The 22,021-nt window shown below is 45.6% G+C and overlaps 1 protein-coding gene across 3 annotated transcripts in view; it reads left to right on the top strand.

Moving 5' to 3' along the window:
* Positions 1 to 22,021, top strand: part of CREB3L2 (cAMP responsive element binding protein 3 like 2) — a 120,422-nt gene that overhangs the window by 82,600 nt on the left and 15,801 nt on the right. For 2 of the 3 annotated variants that reach the window (XM_043589664.1, XM_043589665.1), the window contains exons 3-8: positions 4,455 to 4,630; positions 6,107 to 6,194; positions 10,828 to 11,012; positions 13,253 to 13,399; positions 14,555 to 14,613; positions 15,948 to 16,016. In XM_043589664.1, the coding sequence (XP_043445599.1) occupies positions 4,455 to 4,630; positions 6,107 to 6,194; positions 10,828 to 11,012; positions 13,253 to 13,399; positions 14,555 to 14,613; positions 15,948 to 16,016 (724 nt within the window). The remainder of the gene's footprint in view (positions 1 to 4,454; positions 4,631 to 6,106; positions 6,195 to 10,827; positions 11,013 to 13,252; positions 13,400 to 14,554; positions 14,614 to 15,947; positions 16,017 to 22,021) is intronic. The other variant, XM_043589666.1, reaches the window with a different exon arrangement.

The following is a 22,021-nucleotide window of genomic DNA, read 5'->3' as shown; positions in this document are numbered from 1 at the left end:
CAAGAAAGAATATCCGATGAAATAAAGACAGTCTCTTCAGCAAGTGGTGCTGGGAAAACTGGACAGCGACATGCAGAAGAATGAACCTGGACCACTTTCTTACACCACACACAAAAATAAACTCAAAATGGATGAAAGACCTCAATGTAAGACAGGAAGACATCAAAATCCTCGAGGAGAAAGCAGGCAAAAACCTCTTTGATCTTGGCCGCAGCAACTTCTTACTCAACACATCTCCAGAGGCAAGGGAAACAAAAGCAAAAATGAACTATTGGAACCTCATCAAAATAAAAAGCTTCTGCACAGTGAAGGAAACAATCAGCAAAACTAAAAGGTAACCAACAGAACGGGAGAAGATATTTGCAGACGACATATCAGATAAAGGGTTAGTATCCAAAGTCTATAAAGAACTTATCAAACAACAAATAAAACACAGAAAACAATCCAGTGAAGAAATAGGCAAAAGACATGAATAGACATTTCTCCAAAGACATCCAGATGGCCAACCGACACATGAAAAAATGCTCAACATCACTCATCATCAGGGAAATACAAATCAAAACCACAATGAGAGATACCACCTCACACCTGTCAGAATGGCTAACATTAACAACTCAGGCAATGACAGATGTCGGTGAGGATGCGGAGAGAGGATCTCTTTTGCATTGTTGGTGGGAATGCAAGCTGGTGCAGCCACTCTGGAAAACAGTGTGGAGGTTCCTCAAAAAACTAAAAATAGAACTACCCTAGGACCCAGCAATTGCACTACAAGGCATTTATCCATGGGATACAGGTGTGCTGTTTCGAAGGGACACATTCACTCCCATGTTTATAGCAGCACTATCAACAATAGCCAAAGTACGGAAAGAGACCAAATGTTCATCGATGGATGAATGGATAAAGAAGATGTGGTGTGTGTGTGTATATATATATACATATATATATACACATATATATGTGTGTATATACACACACACACACACACACACACACATATATATAGTGTGTGCATATATATATGATGTATATGTATATATATGATGTGTATATATATGTGTATATGTGTATATATATGTATATGTATATGTGTATATACCCCCTCCAGTAACCCTCAGTTTGTTCTCCATATTTATGAGTCTCTTCTGTTTTGTTCCCCTCCCTGGTTTTATATTGTTTTTGTTTCCCTTCCCTTCCCTTCCCTTACGTTCATCTGTTTTGTCTCTTAAAGTCCTCATGAGTGAAGTCATAAGATTTTTGTCTTTCTCTGACTACTTTCACTTAGCATAATACCCTCCAGTTCCATCCATGTGGTTGCAAATGGCAAGATTTCATTCTTTTTGATTGCCGAGTAATATTCCATTGTGTGTGTATGTGTATACACACACACACACACACACATATATATACATGTGTATATATATATATATATATATATATATATATATACACACACACACACACACACACACGGGCTAAATGGGTCAGAGGCACTAAGGAATCTACTCCTGAAATCTTTGTTGCACTATATGCTAACTAATTTGGATGTAAATTTTAAAAAGTAAAATTAAAAAATAAATACTTTTTGGGAAAAAAAGAATAATAAATGTCTTTATTAAAGTGGAAGCATGAAGGCGACGCCAGTGTTTGGTCCTCAACAAAGCTCGCGGGAAGAGAGGCAGCTTCCTTGGGCTTCTCACTTGAAAGAGTGTCTTTGAGAGAGGAGGTTTTGCTTCCTAGTTCAAGTATCATTGTTCATCCTGCAGTCTCTCTTCCTGACACAGCAATGATTTTAGATAGATAGATAGATAGATAGATAGATAGATAGATAGATAGATAAAATTTTTAAAAAGGGGTGTAGGACACTGAGCGTTAAAAATATCAACATCAACTGGGGTGCCTTGGTGGCTCAGGCGGCTGACTGTCCGCTCTTGATTTCATCTCAGGTCATGATCTCGCGTTTCATGAATTCTAGCCCCACGTTGGGCTCTGTGCAGAGCCTTCTTGGGATTCTCTCTTTCCCTCTCGCTCTGCCTTCCCCTACTCGTGCACACTCTCTCTCTCTCAAAATAAACAAACATTTAAAAAAATATATCAACTCTCTTGGGTTGCCTGGATGACTCATTCGGTTGAGCGTCCAACTCTTGATTTCAGCTCAGGTCATGATCCCAGGATCATGAGATTGAGCCCCGCATCATACTCTGCACTGAGTATGGACCCTGCTTAAGATTCTCTTTCTCCCTCTGCCTCTCTCCCCTGCTCACACTCTCTCTCACTCTCTCTCAAAAATAATATAAAATAAAAATATTTTAAAAAGAATATCAACTACCCTGACCTATGTTATGAATGCATGTGCTTTGAGGACGGCTTAGTTACACTGGAAGAACCGATTGTGTTACCTGTCTTCAGTTTGTCTTATAGTTTTGTTTTTATTTTTGCCTTTTCTTTTTTTGCCTTGTGAATTATGCTTCATCACATAGTGGTTGTAAGTGCATGGGGGTGGGTCTGGTCTTATCTTACAATTCCCTGTGTGACCTTTTCTCAGGAATGTCTCCCTACTGTTAATTTTAACATACACTGAGGCTGTATTTTATCTTACTATGTCTCTTCCAGCCTCTCTGCCAGGGATAAATACTGCTTAGTGTGGACAGGCTGTAAGTGTTGACTTCACAAAGCAAAGGCAGCCATATGCCATTCCTGAATAGAGAAAGTGTGATCTGTGCACTCTGTCTCTCCAACTCTTCCCCAAATCTGTCCTGAGTGTGTCTTCCTTGCTGGTGACAGAAGTTTCTAGTTCTTAAGCTCATTTTGGGAGAGGCATTAGAATCTTCTTTTGCCTCTTCATCCAGTTGCTTCTCTAAATTGAGCTGGGCGCCCATCTGGCCAGCAGAATTCTGTGTCAAGTACAGTGTGGTCTCTCTCCTCTGGCCGCCCTCAAAAGGCCCTTTGTTTCCTGCCCCTCCCCCTTCAGCCAGGATGTGGTGCGTACCCTGTGAATGATGGAAATTCTCCCATCACACCATCGCACTCAACAGCTTTATGGAACTAGTTCCAAAAGCAAAATGTCTTCAACCAACAGAAGTCTTGCCCATCTTTCCTTTGCCTCAGGAAATAAATCAGGGCTGAGCTAGTCAATGAAGTCAATTATAAATTGGATTGCGGAGGGGGAGATCATTTTCCTTTGTAAATGTGAATCTAACTTTTTCTTGAGTTTCAAGGAAGTTGCTTATGAAATACAGTTTTAATAATTACAACCTTTAGTTTTTGCTTCTATGCCTGCTCTTTCCCCGCCTCTACCACTTCTGAATGATTTTCGCGTACCTTCTCTTAAGAAAACTTGAGTCCTAATGGGAACAACTTTGCTCTTTGGTATAGTAATGGTTCACTCAGCATGTGGGGTGTGTGTGTGTGTGTGTGTATGTGTGTGTGTGTGTGTGTGTGTGTTTAAACCTTTTCATAAAGCAAGGAATGTATCTTTGCTTCATTTTAGCCTCATTTTAATAAAAATTGTATCAGCTAAGGAATGCTGACTTTGGGAATCTCTGACTTGTTTTTTCTTGTTCTGAACCTGTTTGCAATCTCCTTGTCTTTTCTCTTCCTAACTATTCCCTCCTTTTCCATGACTGTGCTCAGTTAGTAGTGCTGAAGTAATTTGGTAAGAAATAGGTGGACGTTAAGTGTCTAGAAGAATGGGCATTAAGGGACAAGGTGCTTCTGTCTGTTCTTAATGCTTTGTTGCAATCCCCAGGCCTGTGATAACCATGAAAGCCAGTAGCAAGCCAAGATCCAGCCCTTTTCTCTAGATATTTGATCCATTTCAGCAAAGGCAGATGTTTATTATAAACCCTGAAGTTTTGCAGAGGGCTAAGTAAAGTTCTGGAATTCTAGGTCGGGCTTAAGGTATGAGTGGGGTCATAGGGAAACAGAAGGACAAAAACAGGGAGTGAGAAGAAAAGAAAGGAAAAATCACTGTCCATTAAGAGTAGAATAGAGCCCACCTATCCGTGGTCCCCAGTCATCTCTCCTGAGACTCTGGTTTCAAACCATTCGTTTAATTTTAAATGTACTTCTATATTTTTGAATAGATGACACATTCACTTAGTTTGAGAAAACAAATAGTGTAAAACATCACACGTGGAGATTCTTCCTCCCGTCTTGTTCCCCATCCATCCAGTCTCCTTGCTGCCCTGACCAGGAAGGTGGGTGTCTTTCTTTTCCGTGTATCCTTGTCGTTTATTTCGGCAAACTTACACTCAAGCGAATGCAGGTATAGATTCTTATTTTGCCATTCATTTCTTTATCCATTTCTCTCTCCTCTCACATCCTCACTTTATTTCCTCCTATTCTGCCCTTTATTGTTGGAACTGTGTTTTGAGGAGCAAGCTCAGTAGTCGTTTGTTTTACTTATGTATGATACCCTGGACGAATTCATACGTGTGCTTATCTTTTTCCCATAGATGAAGTGGAAAGTGAGAAATGGTATCTGTCTACAGACTTTCCATCCACAACCATCAAGACAGAGCCGATTACAGAGGAGCCGCCCCCGGGACTTGTTCCCTCAGTCACTCTGACCATCACGGCCATCTCCACCCCTTTTGAAAAGGAGGAACCCCTCCTGGAACCGAATACTGGGGTATACTCAATTTTCTTTTATACACACACACTGCATCAAAAGATACGGACGCTCATTCTCCAATAAGGCATTTAACCTTTTTAGAGCTAGTGGCTGTATATGCTTAAGGATATATAATTGCATATGTACGTATGTATATATCAATACCTATTGGGGTCAGCGTTTGTTATACCGCTTCCTTTGAAGACATTGTTCAGAAAAAGTGGTAGCGAGTCTGATTTCATTTTTCCGATGATTGCTGTTACAAAATTAAAAAAAAAAAAATAGATGGATATCTATAGTTTAAAAAAAAAAACTCTTCAGTTTTAAGCCAGTGGAAAGGGAGGGGTTAAATGATGATGCATGCTTGCATGTGGTGGCTAACTGGAATGTTGGTTCCTGTGTAACATTTTACTTTCCTAGTGCAATGCGGAGTTGCCCTGACCCAGTTCAGGGATCTCCAACCTACCAATGTTTATCGTATTACCCACGGAAAACATAAAAAATTGGGAATTTCTTCCTGGTTCAATTCCATGCCTACAGGAATAGGCATGGAAAAGTAGAATTTAGTTTGCTCTACCTTCTCTCCAGATATTTCTGGTATCTAGTAATAGACCAGAATCATACTCACACATCTTCTTCCAGATGTTGGAAGCCAGCCCTACCTTTCCTAAAGTTCAAAGCCAAGGGTTATAAACAGTGACTCCACTGATGTTCTTTAAGTCAGATGTCCTCTGAGCAAGGTGTAATATCTACCTGTACCTGTTCAGGAAGAGGTCACACAGAAGAGTAGAGGCGCCATATTTGTTCTTAGTGTTCTTGACAACCCATCGTGGAAAAGATGAGGGACTGTGAACAGGACACCTCTACAATGCCCTCTAGAATTCCTTTCTCACTCGCTGCCTGGATCTGTTCATTGCACTGGGCTTCTAGAGCAAGTCCAAGTCTCCCTGCTCCTCGAGATGTTGGTTCAGTTGATGTTTTAGTATGTAACTAAAAAGGTCAGGGTCATGGCCCTGCTCCACTCATGGGCCAGAGACCTTTTCTCTTTTCCGTACTGTTTCATGGTTAGATGTCGTCAACCATGAGGAAGCCTGGAGGGGAATGGATGCAGCTTGGTTCATGCACTTCCTGACATAGGACAAACTGGTGGAGGCCTGTGGCCCTTTACAAATTCTCCAGACTGTTGCATGATAAAATGCCTTTATGTTACCATAAAAACAATAGAAGGAAGCATTGATGAATTCACCCTGGTTTTTTAATTTTGGAATTCTGAGTGTTCCGTGAGCTGTAGTGCCAGATTTGGCAGTGAGAGAAAGGTTAAGAACAAAGCCTCCTCCCTGTCAAAGAAGGAGCCTGCGCTCAGCCAGGTTGCTGCCAGCTCCAAGAAGCAGGGCTGCCTGGAGGGCGACACACAGATGACAAATAGCTAGCTTCCCTGGTGATCCTACGAGGTTGTTGCCGGTTCTTAAAAACTGTTTGAAATTCTCCCTTCAGGTTGATTCCTCCTGCCAGACCATTATTCCTAAGATTAAGCTGGAGCCTCATGAAGTGGATCAGTTCCTCAACTTCTCTCCTAAAGAAGGTCTGTCTACCCTCCCTGCCTCCCTTCGGGGCTACTAGACGTCAGAGCACAGTCGAAAGAGAAAGGGAATGCGGGAGAAAGTGCTGGGATTAATTTGTACCGCAGGCATAGCTTGGTTTCCGAAACAGCTCTGTGCTTTAAAACCCTGATTCTCGGGGCACCTGGATGGCTCAGTCGGTTGAACGACCGACTTCGGCTCAGGTCATGATCTCACAGTTTGTGAGTTCGAGCCCCGCGTCGGGCTCTGTGCTGACAGCTCAGAGCCTGGAGCCTGCTTCAGATTCTGTGTCTCCCGCTCTCTCTGCCCCTCCCCCACTCATGCTCTGTCTCTTTCTGCCTCAGAAATAAATAGACATTAAATATATATGTATATATTTACATATTTATATTTATATATTTACATATATATTTACATATATTTACAAATATATTTACATATATTTATATATGTGTATATATATGTATATATTTATATACATATATATAAAACATTGATCTAAATACAAACTTGCAAAGCTACAATTTAATTTCCCATATATGTTTGTATTTGAACCTTTTACCTGTGTATATATGCTTGAATCTTTTATGCTGAATCTTTTCATTTAGTTTCACTCCTCGCGGGGGTATTTTTTCAAAACCTTTATAGTCAGCTATGAACTTGGGGTGCTGATGACCAACGCAATTGCTGCCCTTTTCCGTGTGAGTGTGTGAATCAAACCCAATTCTCTGTGCTGCCTCGGTGATCAGTAGAGGCAAATAAACAAATATCTGCAAAGGCACCTTGCCTGTTTACAACAACTCGAGTTTAAGCCCTTTGTAAAGTGAATTCACAGTTTGTCTGATCATTCAGTGTTTTCAAATGTTGACTTTAGGGGCACCTGAGTGGCTCAGTAGGTTAAACGTCGGGCTCTTGATTTCGGCTCAGGTCATGATTGGTTCATGGGTTCAAGCCCTGCATCAGGCTCTGCGCTGGCAGCATGGAGCCTGCTTGGGATTCTCTCTTCCCCTTCTCTCTGCCCCTGCCCTGCTCGCTCTATCTCTCAAAATAAATACAATTAAAAACATTTTTTTAATAAAAAATAAATGTTGACTTTAAGTGACAATAGTTTCAAAGAGCCTCTTCCCTATTTCTAAATTAGTTCCTGCATCTCACTGGGCGTCTTGCCATCCATTTGGAACAGAATAAGGTCAGACTTGAAGTTGTCATACTTTTCAGTTTTTCTTTCTCTGTGTCGGTTTCTTTCGGACTCCTCCGTCTTGTTCTCATCTGAAGCCCATAGTGAGGAATTCCAAACACTGACCCACAAGTGTCATAGAGTAGAAGGAAGCTTTCTTGCCTTTTTTATTGAGCTACTCCTGCATGGGTCCCGCGTTTCTTCCATCTGTGCCTTTGGACCTGCTGTCAGTTTCCTTCTTATTTATATCTTCGGCACATAGTTAGAAGGACAGATCATTAGTGGGATCCACAAATAAGAAATTCTTATCTGCATTTGCCATAGAAAGGGCCTCCGTGTTACAGTGTGTACTTAACGTGTGGGCGTTACATGTGAACATTTCTCGTAAAGGCACCAGCATTTCATTGCACTGGAGACTAACTCAGGGTTTTATCTGCGACAGTTTAATCAGGGTTGGCATTTGCCTTTATTGTCAGTAAGAAATGATTGCATTCTTAAAATTCGTAATATCGACTAGAATCCCTAGAGAGACAATGTTTCTTTCCACTGGGTGTTTCCATTAGCACCTTTCAGCCTTATATCCTGTTCTAAAGTAATTCTTTTCATTCTCACGAAAGCTAGCAAATGCATCTTGCTCTTTTAGTTTATGTTGCAGTATGCTTCAGAAAGTGTCCTCACTAGAACAATGAATCCTGGAGTGACTTCAGAATCTGAGATCACTGGAGGAGAAAGGTTTCAAGAGTAAAGTAAGTGGCAGGCAGTCCTTCCTCATTATCCTAGATAAAACAGAGAGAGGGAAATTCGATATCCTTGTATGCAGTGGAGTTTCGAGGCAAAGTAGCTTGCTGTCCCCAGACCTTGCAAGTAATCTGAGACCGGCATTTCAAATGATATTTAGAAATCTGATATCAGGGCCCCGATAGCCAGGTCAGTGGCTCTTAATAAGTAAGAAAGAGGGGATTCACGTTTCCTTCACTTTCCATGTCATGCCGTTTCCCTTTTGTGTGAGGTACCTTCTGCTTGGAAAGCAGAAAAGGATTAGAATAATTTGGACTGTGCTTAAGTGAAAAGGACGAGAACTTGGCTAGTTCTCCAGAATGTAACAGCACAGGGTGGCCGACAGTGGGAACCCCTAATGGGTTTTGCTCCTGGGTTTGGGGATTTTTTTTTAACATTGCTAAAAGATAAACTGAGGCATATTAAAAAAATTTTAAGAGTTTATTTGGACAAAAACGTATTCAAATCGGCAGTGCCCAACCAGAAGTGGTTAGGAGAGTTCCACCAATGGGAGCTCAGGGAGAGACTTTTATAATTTGCAGAAGCAAAGCAAAGAAATTATTGATTGGCTGTAGTCTGAAGTCTGGTTGGCTGTTTGTGAATTGCTTGTCCTTAGGTTTCAATTTGGTAACCTTGATGCATCTACAAGCACAGACTTTAGGTTTGCTCACCTAGGCCACAGCGTTAAAGCCATCTCAGTCTAATGGCCTCCTTGTTTAAGTCATCCGACACGTTGGTTAACTCTCTCAGGACTCCTTCCTAGGTGGGCACATATTTCAGACACCTGGAACTGTTGGCAAGGGTGTTGGCATTAGAGATATATGGATTACTTTAGAACATTCTTTAGCTTGGGGCGCGTGGGTGGCTCAGTCAGTTAAACATCCAACTTTGGCTCAGGTCATGATCTTGCGGTCAGTGAATTCAAACCCCACATAGGGAGCTGCTTTCAATTCTGTGTCTCCCCCCGCCCCTTCTCTCTGCCCCACCCCTGCTCACGCTCTGTCTTTGTCTCTCTCAAAAATAAGTAAACATTGAAAAAAATTTAAAAAAAAAAAGAATATTCTTTAGCTTTAAGAATACCCATAGACATTAAAAACCCATGGAGCTCTTTGGCAAGACTTTGGCAGAGGAAAAGGGAAGCAGCTAGTGAAAGGTGGTACGTTAGAAAAAGAGAAAAACAAGGTCATAGTTAGAGAGAGGGGTGCCTGGGTGGCTCAGTTGGCTAAGCGTCCAACGTCGGCTCAGGTCATGATCTCCCAGTTCATGGGTTCGAGTTCCCCAACGGGCTCAGTGCTGATGGTGTGCATCCTGCGTAGGACTCTGTCTCTCTCTCTTTCTCTCCGTCTCTCTCTGCTCCTCCCCTGCTCGCACCCCTGCTCTTTCTCTCAAAAATAAATGAACATTTACCAAAAGATAAATAAATAATTAAAAATAAATTTTAAAAATAGAGAATAAGACAGAGAAGAAAGAAATGCATGACGTGAGGAGCAGGGAGGGTGGCAGGAGGGGTGGCCGAGAGGGACACTCCCTGTCACCTGGGATATTCAGGTGTTTTCAGAGAGAGAGCCTTGCTTGTCACCTCCAAAGGCAGCTGTAGGTGGGATCGATTTTCTTATGTCAGTTGTGCCTCAGAAAGCCCTTCCCACTGATAGCACCTCGGCAGTCTCTAGTTATGGGAGAGAAGAGGCTAAGGCCTTTCCGCGGCCCCAAGCTGTTCTCTGGCCCAGCCGAGGTGCTAAGGGCTCTGTTGTCCTGGGGGCCCTGGAGGGGCACGGGGTGAAAGGCTTACCCAGGGTTATGCCCCTCGGCTCGATAACAGTGGCTGGCTCTCAAGGGATTTCAGCATAGTGACAATGTCCACGGGTTGGAAAAAGGAGAGTTCCTTTGTCAAAAAGGTTGAACTCAGAGTGGATTGTTCCCTCGGGAGCCCCTCGCTGCTGCCCTGCAGGTGTGTGCGTGATAACACCGACCGAGGCTCCCAGGCTCCCGCAGCCAATGTGTCTGTGACTCCCTGAGGAGAGGCGAGGGGTGGACTTTCAGATGCTAGGGGACTGTGGGGCAGAAAGATCCCCACCACACGTTTATTTTCCAGCGCCCACCTATCTGTCTGTCGGCGGATGGATTTCAACTTCTCTGAAGGAAGAATGGCTGGCCCTGCCTGGCACATTCCTTCAGAAACATGAGCTTTTATCAATCAAAGCAGCCACTGGAAACCCTCCGGGGCCCCAAGTTTTGCTAATTTTTTTTTTTAAAGATTCTTTTTTAAGTGCCTGATACATTAGCGTGGTTTACACGTCAAGCTATATACATGATAGGAAGTGATACAGTGACAAGTTATGCCAGCGCTCTCACTGTCTACCCTAATTTCCCGCTGCCCCCCCCCCCCCCGCCGAGGTCATAATTTTATTAGTTTCTTATATGTTTTCCAGTTTCTCAATGCAGAGACAAGCAAATATGATGTATTCCCCTTCTCTCCTTTTTCACACAAAAGGAGGGCTGCTTGATTTCCCCCCTCCCCGCTAGCAGTATATGTTGGAGATCTTTCCACATCAGCACCTGCAGAATCCTCAGCCTTCGGTCCAGCTGCCCCGAGTCGGGCTGAATGGATGTACAGACGTGGAACCACCCCCAGGTCCTGCTTCTTTGCTGTCTGATGGATGCAACTGCTTTCTTTTCTTCAGCCTCCGTGGAACACCTGCACTTACCTCCCACGCCCCCCAGCAGCCACAGCAGTGACTCGGAGGGCAGCCTGAGCCCCAACCCCCGCCTGCACCCCTTCGGCCTGCCCCAGACCCACAGCCCCGCCAGAGCCGCGGCCCGGGCCCCCTCCGCACTGTCCAGCTCTCCTCTCCTCACAGCGCCTCACGTGAGTACTCTGGCATCTCTGGACGCGAATGCTTCCCCCCGGTCACTTGGAGCTTCACTGGGAGGGGGTGCCCTTGAAGGCCGCTTGATTTTTGTTCTTGGAAGGAAGTTGTTGGTTTAATTCGCTAAAACAGGGCGATAACCATCGTACAGCCCTTTCTGAAGACCTGCCCGTCACCCGGCCACGCTAACACAAATTCTCTTCCTCTCCCTGTGCGTATCCGGTTACCGCTCATGTGCTTAGTTTACGCAGCTACAAGCACAGGGGAGAAAAACGTGGTGTTGCCTTCCTCCTCCAAATCATGTCGCAGATATTTACCATCAGTTTAGATGATCCTGCGGCCTGCGAGAGAACATATTTTTCAAATAAACCATGTTTGATGAACTTAAAAGTTTGTTGGAGATCAAACGTGTTGACGTCTAAAGCTCAAAAACAGAGCTTAACGCTTTTTGTGTGCGGTACAAGTCTCTCTCTTTTTTTAATGTTTATTTTTTCGTTTTGAGAGAGAGAGTGTGTGCATGAGCTGGGGAGGTGCAGAAAGAGAGAGGGTGGGAGGGAGGTAGAGAGAGAGAGAGAGGGGGAGAGAGAATCCCAAGCAGACTCCATGCTTGGCATGGAGCCCGACTCAGGGCTTGAACCCATGAACTGTGAGATCACGACCTGAGCCAAAATCAAGAGTCGGAGGCTCAACAGACTGAGCCACTATGTGGCACACACACCAGGCGCCCCTGTGTGGCACAGTTCTTACTCCAGAGACTCAGGTTAGAAAGCGTGACTCATCATTCATCCCTAAAGTATATAAGGGCACCTTTTCCCCAATAAAAATAGGGCTAGGTATTAGCTTTTTACTATTCTGAAGAGCGCACTGATGTCTATGAAAGCTGAAAAATTATAAACTTACAATCAACCTTATGGAATTTATATCGCATTGAATTTATATCACAGAGCAAATTTGAATGGGATGAGATAATTCGAAAGTCTGTAAGAACCATCTATCAATTAACATAATTTTGAAAATTTAAATTCATTGTGTCCCAGAAAGTTCTGGATCTGTGGCCACATTCGTTTCTCTCACCATTACCAAGGACAGGGGAATTAACTTTCCCCACTCTGTCTTTACCAGCTCTAAGTCAACTCCTCACCCCTTTGGAACTAGAATGGTTTTCATCCTGTATACCTGTTTGCCCTCGTCCAATCAATCCAGTCTGCACATTTTTGGAGGAAATCTTCCTGGGGTCACACCCCCAGAGCCTGTTGTGTTTCTTATGTTAGCTCTTGGTATCAGGCCCTAATATGTCTACTCTGTACTAGGTGCCTTGACCCTTTGCTGCTTCAAGAACTTCTGATCCATTCCAGAATAGCATCTTCAATCACTTTTCAAAATACTGCCTTTTGCTTGGAATGCCCTCCCCTCTCTGTGTAAATCATCCCCTTCCTTTCAGAAGGCACGATTCAAGTCTCTTGTTGTACCCGGAGGCTTTCCCCATCACACACACTCATAGAAACGTCTCTCTCCCCGGGTTTTGCGTGCACCTTGAGCTGCTATCACAGCCCTCACCCTTTCTTGGATCAATTCAGTCTCAGTCTCGAGCACAAGCTCCTGCTTGAGAGACCCAGTTTGTGTTGAGTGTTCCATGACAAGGAACGTGGGGCTCACACGCAGTCGGCACCCAGCTCGTTTGACCAATCAGAAACACATCATCCTCTTAGGGGCTAAGTGAGATGAGCGACAGTCCTCATCTTCACTGATGGTGGACGATCTGGCGCTCCACTGAAGCCAGAGACTTCCGCGGGATGTGGCTGCGGGTGCGTTTCTGGCCCCTTAGCTGTCAGCGGGGGACAGGAAGCGACCCCCGGCGCAAGGAGAGCATCTTGCAAGACTGCATTTTCAGGAGAACAACAACACTCTTTCACAGACAGAGCTCCAGGCGTATCCGCCATCACCGCAAGGCCACGAAATCTTGCGAGATGCGAGAAACGAACCCTGTAATTTTCCTTCTGACGTCTTCGCCAGTGGGGTACTTTCTGGGAACGGATGGGTGGTCTCCTTTGAGTGGCAATCCTTGGGTTGCACCAGGTCACACGACAGTGCGTTCAGCATCTTTGCCCCCACTGCAAATGCTCGTCTCTCCCCCGAAGCACACGGACATCTTTTTCTCTCAGACGTTTGCGTGTTTCTTCAGCGTGCTCAGCTGTTGTGCTTTGACCCTCTTCTGCCCGCCCCCCCTTGAACTTCACAGAAACTTCAAGGATCAGGCCCACTCGTCCTGACAGAAGAGGAGAAGAGGACCCTGATCGCCGAGGGCTATCCCATCCCCACCAAATTGCCTCTAACAAAATCAGAAGAGAAGGCTCTGAAGAAAATCCGGAGGAAAATCAAGAACAAGGTGAGCCCTTCAAATCTAAGTGCTGCTTCTTTTTTAAGTGTATTTATTTATTTGAGGGCGGGGGGGAGGCAGAGAGAGAGGGAGAGAGAATCGCTCCCTCAAACCACACACCGCGAGATCACGGCGTGAGCCAAAATCAAGAGTGGGAAGATTAAGCGACTAAGCCACCCAGGTGCCCCAAATCTAAGTGCTTCTATGAGCAGAGACTGTGACCAGAAGTGAGCCTGCATGCCCCTACTCCCCTCTTCCCAGTGGCCACTGAGGGCCCGTCCCATGGAGGGGGACAAGACTCGGCTTGCCTTTCCCCTGGGTGGGGAGCGGGAACACAGCCACCACTCACCCCTGTGTTCTTCCAGCCCCTCCACCCATCCTCTGGGTCAGTGGATCCGAAATTGGGTGTGTGGACTCCTGGGTGCCCTGGGTGATCCATTCAGGGGTGAGAGGAAGATACTAGAACTCTCATTAATTTTTTTTTTTTATCTCAGCCTTTCAAGTTTCTGTTTTATGATGTGCACAGTATTTTGGTCTCGTAGGCATGTATATAATTTATATTAAACATAAATACATTATGGGTATTTGTTTATTTTCTTTCTTTACTGGGTTTTTGATTAAAAAAATTCTGCAGTACACTCTTCTGCAGTCTCCTATTCCTCTGTGCCCTATAGTGCAAATCGGGGCTGGTGACGCCCAGGGGCATGACTAGGGCACAAGCAGGGCAGGAGGGAGGAGGCAAAGAAAGGAAGAAAGAAAGTTTGGTTATGACTCTTGGTCCATGTGCAAAACCAGTAGGGGGTTATGTATGAGCAAGCCCAACCCTCTTAGTTTCTGTGTTATAGCCGAGCCAGCTGAGGCTCACGGTGTTGAAATCATTTATCCAAGACCCTACAGATGGTCTGTGACCCACGTGTTCTGTTCAGGCCCGCCATGCTTCCCAGTCGAGACCTAGTTTGGGGAGAACACGGGCTGGTTGAAACCAGGGTGGTCAGAAGAGGTGATTCACAGATGAGCCAGCAGGTTAAATAGATGAAGAGTGGCTACAACAGTGAGCAGGACTCTGGTGATGTCTGCACTAACGGATCTCTCTCTTCCATTTACACATCATTGATTTATCGATATAGCAGGAAGTGAATCCTTTCTTCTCTCCTTATATCTCAGATTTCTGCCCAGGAAAGTAGGAGAAAGAAGAAAGAATACATGGACAGCTTGGAGAAAAAGTAAGCCTCCTGCGAAACTGGGTGTGTTTATTGGGTGACATACATGGGGAGCCGGGAGTGTGCAAAGCATCGGGTTTTTCATGAGAAGCGAAGTTTGTTCTGGCCACCATTAAAGCCCACTCGTTCATCAGCTATGGTTTGCCTGCCACCTAGTGGTTTTTAGAGGGCAAGCTTTTTAAGTTTGGCTGGAAGTAAAAAGTACCCTCAGTCTTAGTAGGCATTTGTATTACACCGTTCTAACCAAAGTTCCTTAAGTCCTTGAAGGCTTCCTTGCCAACAAGTGTAAATATTAACATACGCTCACATTTCTCGAACTCTCCACGGAGGAGAAGCACTGTTTCAGCAGGAAGGGGCAGTGCTAATTAATCAGTTCTTTTGGCCACTTCCCTCACACCTTAGGGAAACACACAGGCAGTGCAGTAGGTCAGGCTGGCGTTCTTTATTTTCCGTCCACTATAATTCATGCTACGGGCTAGTGACTTCTCACAAAAACACCTGAAGGCGTCTTTTGTTCTTCCGAATGGCTCCAAATATCAGGAGGGCTCTTAGGAATATGGCAACTTTGTATTAGGCTTAGATATAGGCTTGAAACACAACTTTGTATTAGCCTTAAAACAGTTCTCCAGCTGACCAACAGTTATCATTTTAAGATGGAAATGAGGCCACTGATCCAGAAAGGAATCTTCCCGTGTGTCTGGGGAAAGGAGTGGATCCTTGGCTGGTTCTTGAAGTTCCTACCGAAAGTTAGTGTTTCTACGTCCTGGTTTAAGTATTGGTAGTTTGGCATTAAGTAGTTCCCATTCTGGTCCAGTATTTTCTGTAGGCATCCAGGGTCAAGATGGTCTTTATTGCCTCTTTGGGGGATGCCTATGCTCCTGCGCCTGGATTCCTTGTATTGGGGCACTGGGTTTTCATCCTCTCCCCTCACCCTGTCCCGAACGCCTTGGCTTCCCGTCAGTCCTCCCGGCCGAGGGTACAGCCAGCAGCATCCAGCCCTTGTAGGATGAGGGAGACGTGTAACAGGTGTCAAGGGTAATCGGGATGAGGTGAGAGCAGCCAAGGCTGGAACACACCAGAAGGAGTTTACATTTTGTACCATCCTGTTTGGTTTCCATTACTGAGGCACTGGTTTCTCTGTGTGTGTGTGTCTCTTTTCTCTTTTGTCTTCTTATCCTTCTTCCCAACACAGGCTGGCCAGACTCCCTCCCTCACCTCCCTCGAGTAGCTGATTCCCACACCTCCTTCTCTGAGGCCCACCTGCCTCCACCCTGGCTCCTGGCCTCACATTTGCTCTAGTGATACAGCTAGTTGTCTTCTTTCTCTTTCCTCTGTAGGGTGGAATCTTGCTCCACTGAGAACTTGGAGCTTCGGAAGAAGGTGGAGGTTCTGGAGAACACCAACAGGTGAGTGTCGCTGAAGTAAGGAGCTATTCAAATGGCCTAATGGCAGGGGGGGCGGAAAGAGGAGCAGAGCAGGAAGGAAGTGGAGGAGATCCCATTGAAGGTACAGTCGTGCCCAGGTGTCTGGGACGGCCATACTCCGCCCACCTGTTCCTGCCACACACGTGCACTTGCACACTCACATACACACGCATGTGCGTTCTTTACTTTTCCTAACATATACGGGATTGATGGAGATGTCAGTTCTGACAGGGGTTCTGATGAGGGGCGTAAGGAGGAGGCTTGGAGGAGAATAAAGTTGGATAAGTTTGATTCTTCTAAAAATGACGCTAAACGTTAGAGGTGGCCAGAGAGGGACCGGACGCTTCGTCGTCACTCGGTCTTAGTAACAAATGGTGTTTATTAGTGAAAAGAAGAGAGAAGACCAAGTTTGTGTTTTAAATTACCGCTTATAAAAATTCATTCATTCACTACATTTCAAACCCATTTTATTTTATTCTTATTTTTTTTTAAGTAAGTGGCTTTGTTTTTTTAAGTTTTCTAATTTATTTTGAGAGAGAGAGAGCACACGCATGCACTGGGGAGGGGCAGAAAGAGAGGGAGAGAGAGAATCCCAAGCAGGCTCAGCACAGAGCGCAGAGCCTGACCTGGGGCTCCATCTCATGAACTGTGAGATCGTGACCTGAGCCAAAATCGAGTTGGAGGCTCAAACAACTGAGCCACCCAGGTGCCCCTCAAAGCCATTTAAAAAAGTAACAGACAGAATGAGTTAACGGGTTCTTCTAGCGCTCTCTTGCCAGGTATTCTTTTCAGTGCATCACAGATATTAACTCATTTTACCTTCCAACAGCCCTGTGAGGTGGTCCTATTAATATCCCTACTACATAGAGGAGATCACTGAGACTCAGAATGGTTAGGTCACTTGTCTAAGGTCACACAGTAAACAGGAGAGCTGTATTTAACTGCAGTACGTCTGGTTCTGGAGCCTCAATATGGGAGAAGCATATGCAAGAAAGAGAAAGGGGTTGAGGGCTAGGGTCAGGGTTGGGGAGTTTAATCCAGAATGCATGTTTGTGTGTGTGCACAGTGCCTATTCAGGCTTTAAAAATTAAAGTGTTCGTTAGTGAGGGGATCCTATGGTTGTTACAAACAATCCAAGCAGAGAAAAGTAGACTTTTAGGTGAGAAAAATATTACTTAATCATTTTAAGGCTGAGTATAAATGCCTGATAACGATTTTGCGGTTGTTAAGGGATCATGTAATATCTATTAGCACGTCATTGGATGATAACATTAAATATGGCTCCCATCTTCATGGTTTGACGCGTGAACAGCAGGCTTATTTGCTCAGAAGTTAAAACCACCGTCATTGGGAACATTGGACATTGTAACCCCACTGGGCTGCCCTCTCCAAGTCTGGGAACGTGTGCTCAAATAGCAGATCAAGGGCGGTCACCTCAAATGCTCTGTAGACAGATGGCAGAAGTAAGTAAATGTCACCAGCTCCGTGTGCTATTGTCTTGATTCCCTTGAGGCAAAGGAGACGGTTTTCAGTGCCACTTTAGGATTCTGGTTTCATGGTTGCCTTTGGCCATTAGTCTCCTGAGGCTCCACCCCTCCATATCTCCACCTTCACCCCTGCCACAGCGGATCTCTGGGTCCTGGACCCCCACCAGAGTCCGTATCTATCTTGTTAGCATCCTGAACAGATAATGTTCCCATGCCCGCCCTGGCACTTGCTGCTGCAGAAGCCCCGTGTTCATGAGTGGGACAAATCCACGCCATGAACTGGTGAGAAGGGAAAGAGGAACTGATCCAAGATCACCTTGGAGTTCTGTCCAGGTGCCTTCTGGTCTAGGGGCTCCGTGTGCCAGGTCTTCTCACAACCACAAGGGGGCAGCAAAGGTGCACTCTGGGCTGTGCTGGGGAGCAGGGTGCTTCTGAGAAGGGCTCCATTGCCCCCCTTTCCTGGGAAATGCCTCCCCTCCCCTCTCCAGGCTGACCCTGCTGTATCATATTTTTTAAACTTAAAAAAACCACACCCACAGGTGATATATTCCCAATGTAGAAAAAATCAGAAACTACAGTTAAAAAAGCAGAAAATTGCAATCATTTCACCCAGAGATATGTTTATATTTTGTGATAGTCTATATTTATGTATTTATACCTATATGCATCCTATCTTGTTAAGAAACTTTTCCCATTTAACAGAATACACTGGACACATTTTCATATCAGGAAATATATTTCTACAGAATCCTTATTTCTGTCAGATTTTGATAAGGAGCCATCACGTGAGGAACATTGACACAGGGCACATCTGATTCTGTGTAACAACAATCTGTGTTTTCAATTGTTTTTATCTTTTTAAATAATGGCGATTGTAATCTGGTATTATTATAGAATATGGGTTATGGGATCATATGGCATATTTGAGCTTACGGTCAACATATCTCATGTTCTTCAGTGATGAGAGTCCGTGATGATTTTCCTCTTCTTTACTAACTGTGTGGAAATTTTTTCCAGTTATTTATTGGGATCTTCACTGAGAAAAAAGCAACCTACCTCATGATATTGGTGCCCTTCTCCGTCCCTCGACTGCCCTATGTGTGTTCTGCCTCTTCAAAACTTACTTCTCCTGGTGGACAACCCTTCTTTTATGGTGGTCATGGCTGACCCTTGACTAATATATAGTCTTCCCACAGATCATCTTTCTAAAGAATTTTTTTAAACATTAATTTATTTTTGAGAGAGACAGAGCGCAAGCGGTGAAGGGGCCCAGAGAGAGGGAGACACAGAATCTGAAGCAGGCTCCAGGCCCTGAGCTGTCAGCACAGGACCCAATGCAGGGCTGGAACTCACGAACCATGAGATCACGACCTGAGCCCAAGTCAGAGGCTTAACCGACTGGGCCACCCAGGTGCCCCTTCCCACAGATTATCTTACGGGTTTTAGCCTGAGAGGTCAAGAAATAAAGGTAGTGTTGCCCTGGTTGAGACAGGGAAGGTGGGTCCGCGTTCCCTCCAGCTTCTTCCCCCTTCTCTTTCTATTCCCTGCCAAGGGCCTGACCTTGCTCAGAGGACACTGCACCAATCACACGGACTATAAGGTAAACCCTGCCAATCTCCTGCCCTACACCAGTCATAAGGCGTTGGTGTTTTGGGCATGTGATAAGGGGAGACTTTTGGTCCCTTTGCTCCTGTAACACTGCCTAAGTGACCCAGTGTTTGAACTAAGTACAGGGCTGGGCCTAATGAACACACACCTGTGTTTGTGTTCCTGGCCATGCTTCTTGCATTATTATCCTTTGGAGGGTGCTGGCCGGAGGGAAACGGCTCTCCGTGAACAGGATCCTGGGTCACTAGAGTCGGGCGGGAGACCTGGGGCGCCATTGTCTCATACGGCAGGACATGGCGGGAAAAGTGACGGGCTGTTTCCTCCTTGACCAGCTTAAAGGAAGATTATCTTTACACTTTACCACTTCTGTGTTATACCCCACAAGGGACTTTTCCACCTCTCTAGATAAAAATGAGTGCCCAGATCGGGAGTCAGTCCTGAATCTTTCCCCTTATACTGGACTCAGCCGCAGCCACCTAGCATATTGTTGGTTTCTCGATGTAGAGACCCTTTTATCGGAGCGCGGGAAACCGGAAGAGCATGAAGACAGGAGAGAAAATGAAGACGTGCTCTTAAGGCTTCTGCAGCCTTACCTGGGAGGCTCTCAGAGCAGAGCCAAGCAGTGTGAAAGCACCTTCACACCCGCTCTGCTGAGGTGATCCACTAATTGCATGCCATCAGGAAACGTGTGAGATGAGAGAGAGAGAGAGAGAGAGAGAGAGAGAGAGAGAGAGAGAGACGGTTTCCCAAGGGGCCCGTCTTCCTGTGCTCAGTCAGGAAATACATTTTCACTTGCAGAGCGCGGATGAAGCCCGTGTGGGGGACTGCGGGGGGATCGTGCTGGCTGTCCTGTGCTCACAATCCACCCTTCTAAGCCACAGGCTCTCTGGATGGCCCTGCCCGGGTCCCATTTCAGAGAAATCCCGCGCCGGTGACACACGCATACCGCCCAGCCCGACAGTTTTAGGTGTTGGTGGTTCAGTTTGCTCCTCTCAATTCTGTATTTGGCTCTGTTGCCTCTGGAGGGCTGTGAGCCACCGGCCCTCTCCTCCGCCCTCATGTGTGGGGCCGTGGGAACTTAGAGTCGAACTGCACATTAGCAGAGACCGTCTAATGTGACTCGTAGTCACATCATTTTACAGAAAGGGAGACTGAAGCCCAGTGAGGTTCAGGTCATTCAAACGTCTAGAGGTAGAAGTGGGGGGGGGGGCGGGCAGACTAGACCTCAGCCATTTAATTTTTAAATTAGTCCCCACCTTGATTTTTCTTGTGCTGCACCCCTTTCCAGGACCACTGCCTTTCCTAGTGCAGGCCTACCTTCAACCTAAAGAAGAGGGCCTTGCTTTGGACCTGTGGTTTTGAGGAGTCCACTCTGGCTCACCTCTAGCCACACGTCTCTCTGTTGGAAGAGTAGTCAGCAGGGCCAGGATGATGCTTCCACGTGGAGCTCTCACCCTGCCCCTTCAGACCCTGCCCTGGTACCTAGGATTCTGGAATTCCCTGCCCAAGGGTCTTGGTCCATCTCCAGGGCCTGTGTGGGTCTCTACCCCAAGTCTGTTCTCTGAAGGGTAGACCGGGCCACCCCCGCAGCTGATGGAGTGTGTAAGGAGTTTGAACCTTGGCCGATGTCTGCCTGAAATCCTCCATGGTCTGTGAGGTCCTCTTAGCTATCATCGTCTCCATCCAACTCCACTTTGGCTTGTTCTTTTTTTTTTTTTTTTTAATGGTCATTTATTTTGGAGAGAGAGAGAGAGAGTGAGCAAGGGAGGAGCAGAGAGAGAGGGGGACCCCGAACCTGAAACAGGCTCCAGGCTCTGAGCTGTCAGCACAGAGCCAGACACGGGGCTCGAAGCCATGAACCGGGAGATCATGACCTAAGCCAAAGTCAGATGCTTAACTGACTGAGCCACCCAGGTGCCCCTCTCATTCTTTGAACTATCTACAGTTCCTGGTAGAGGTCTTTCCCGCTAAGTACACTGGGCTTTCCTGGTGTTCTGCCTCTCCTCATGTGTTTACTTAGCCCACACAGCCGTACCTGTTTGCACCACACGCTGTTACCCTCTTCCCCTGGTTTGCCTTTTCTCTGTCCACGGACCGTAACTGCAGATCCCGCCCACTCCCCTACACAGGCCAGTGGAGTACTGGTGAATGGCACCACTTACCCTCTGCAGATCTTGATCTTGCTGTAATTCCCTGTCATTTCTCCGTTGTCTGTAACTTCTGGCTGTGAAGAGTATAAGCCTTCTTTCCTGGTGAAAATCTTTCAAACTTCAGCAGATCATTGGGTACTAGACAGAGTTCCCCAGAGAGACTGGAAGGGCATTTTAGTACAATTTTGTGGTAAAATTAGCCATTCCGCAGCCCCAGAAAACATTCTAGAGCTCTCTCGTTCTTGTTCCTGGGCAAGTAGGTAATAGAATATTCCAGAAATGTCCTCTGATCCCTGCAAAACAAACGCTTTGTGATACAGCAGTTGCACAGAAAGAGGAAGGAGAAATTCATCCTTGTCCCCCTCCCCCTATTTAAGCCATAGCCCCATGAACAACTCTCAAAGCCTAAGTAAGAGATCATAAAGACCTAGGTATTCAAAGTTTAGGGTTTTAGCACCCTGTGACTGTCATTGGTTTATACATGTTACACTTCAGTATGTGAAAGTCTTGGAGGTGCTTCATGAGTCTCCTTGTATACACCACCTTCCCACCTTCACTCCAGGACTTTGAGGTAAATGTTTTAGCTTTTGGACACCTTCCTCCTAATCCTCTGAAATTTAGAGACATTAGCTCTCAAAGACTGGGGTGGGGGTGAGACAGGGAGGGATTCAGGTGAGACTTTTGTTCAGAAGGACATCATGAAGTCCTCTGATATCCCCGCATATATAATTATTTTGCGTCT

The sequence above is a fragment of the Prionailurus bengalensis genome, chromosome A2 (genome assembly GCF_016509475.1).
Source record: "Prionailurus bengalensis isolate Pbe53 chromosome A2, Fcat_Pben_1.1_paternal_pri, whole genome shotgun sequence".
NCBI lineage: Eukaryota > Metazoa > Chordata > Mammalia > Carnivora > Felidae > Prionailurus > Prionailurus bengalensis.
Note: the sequence above shows the minus strand (reverse complement) of the source record. Positions and strands in the feature narration are given on the sequence as shown.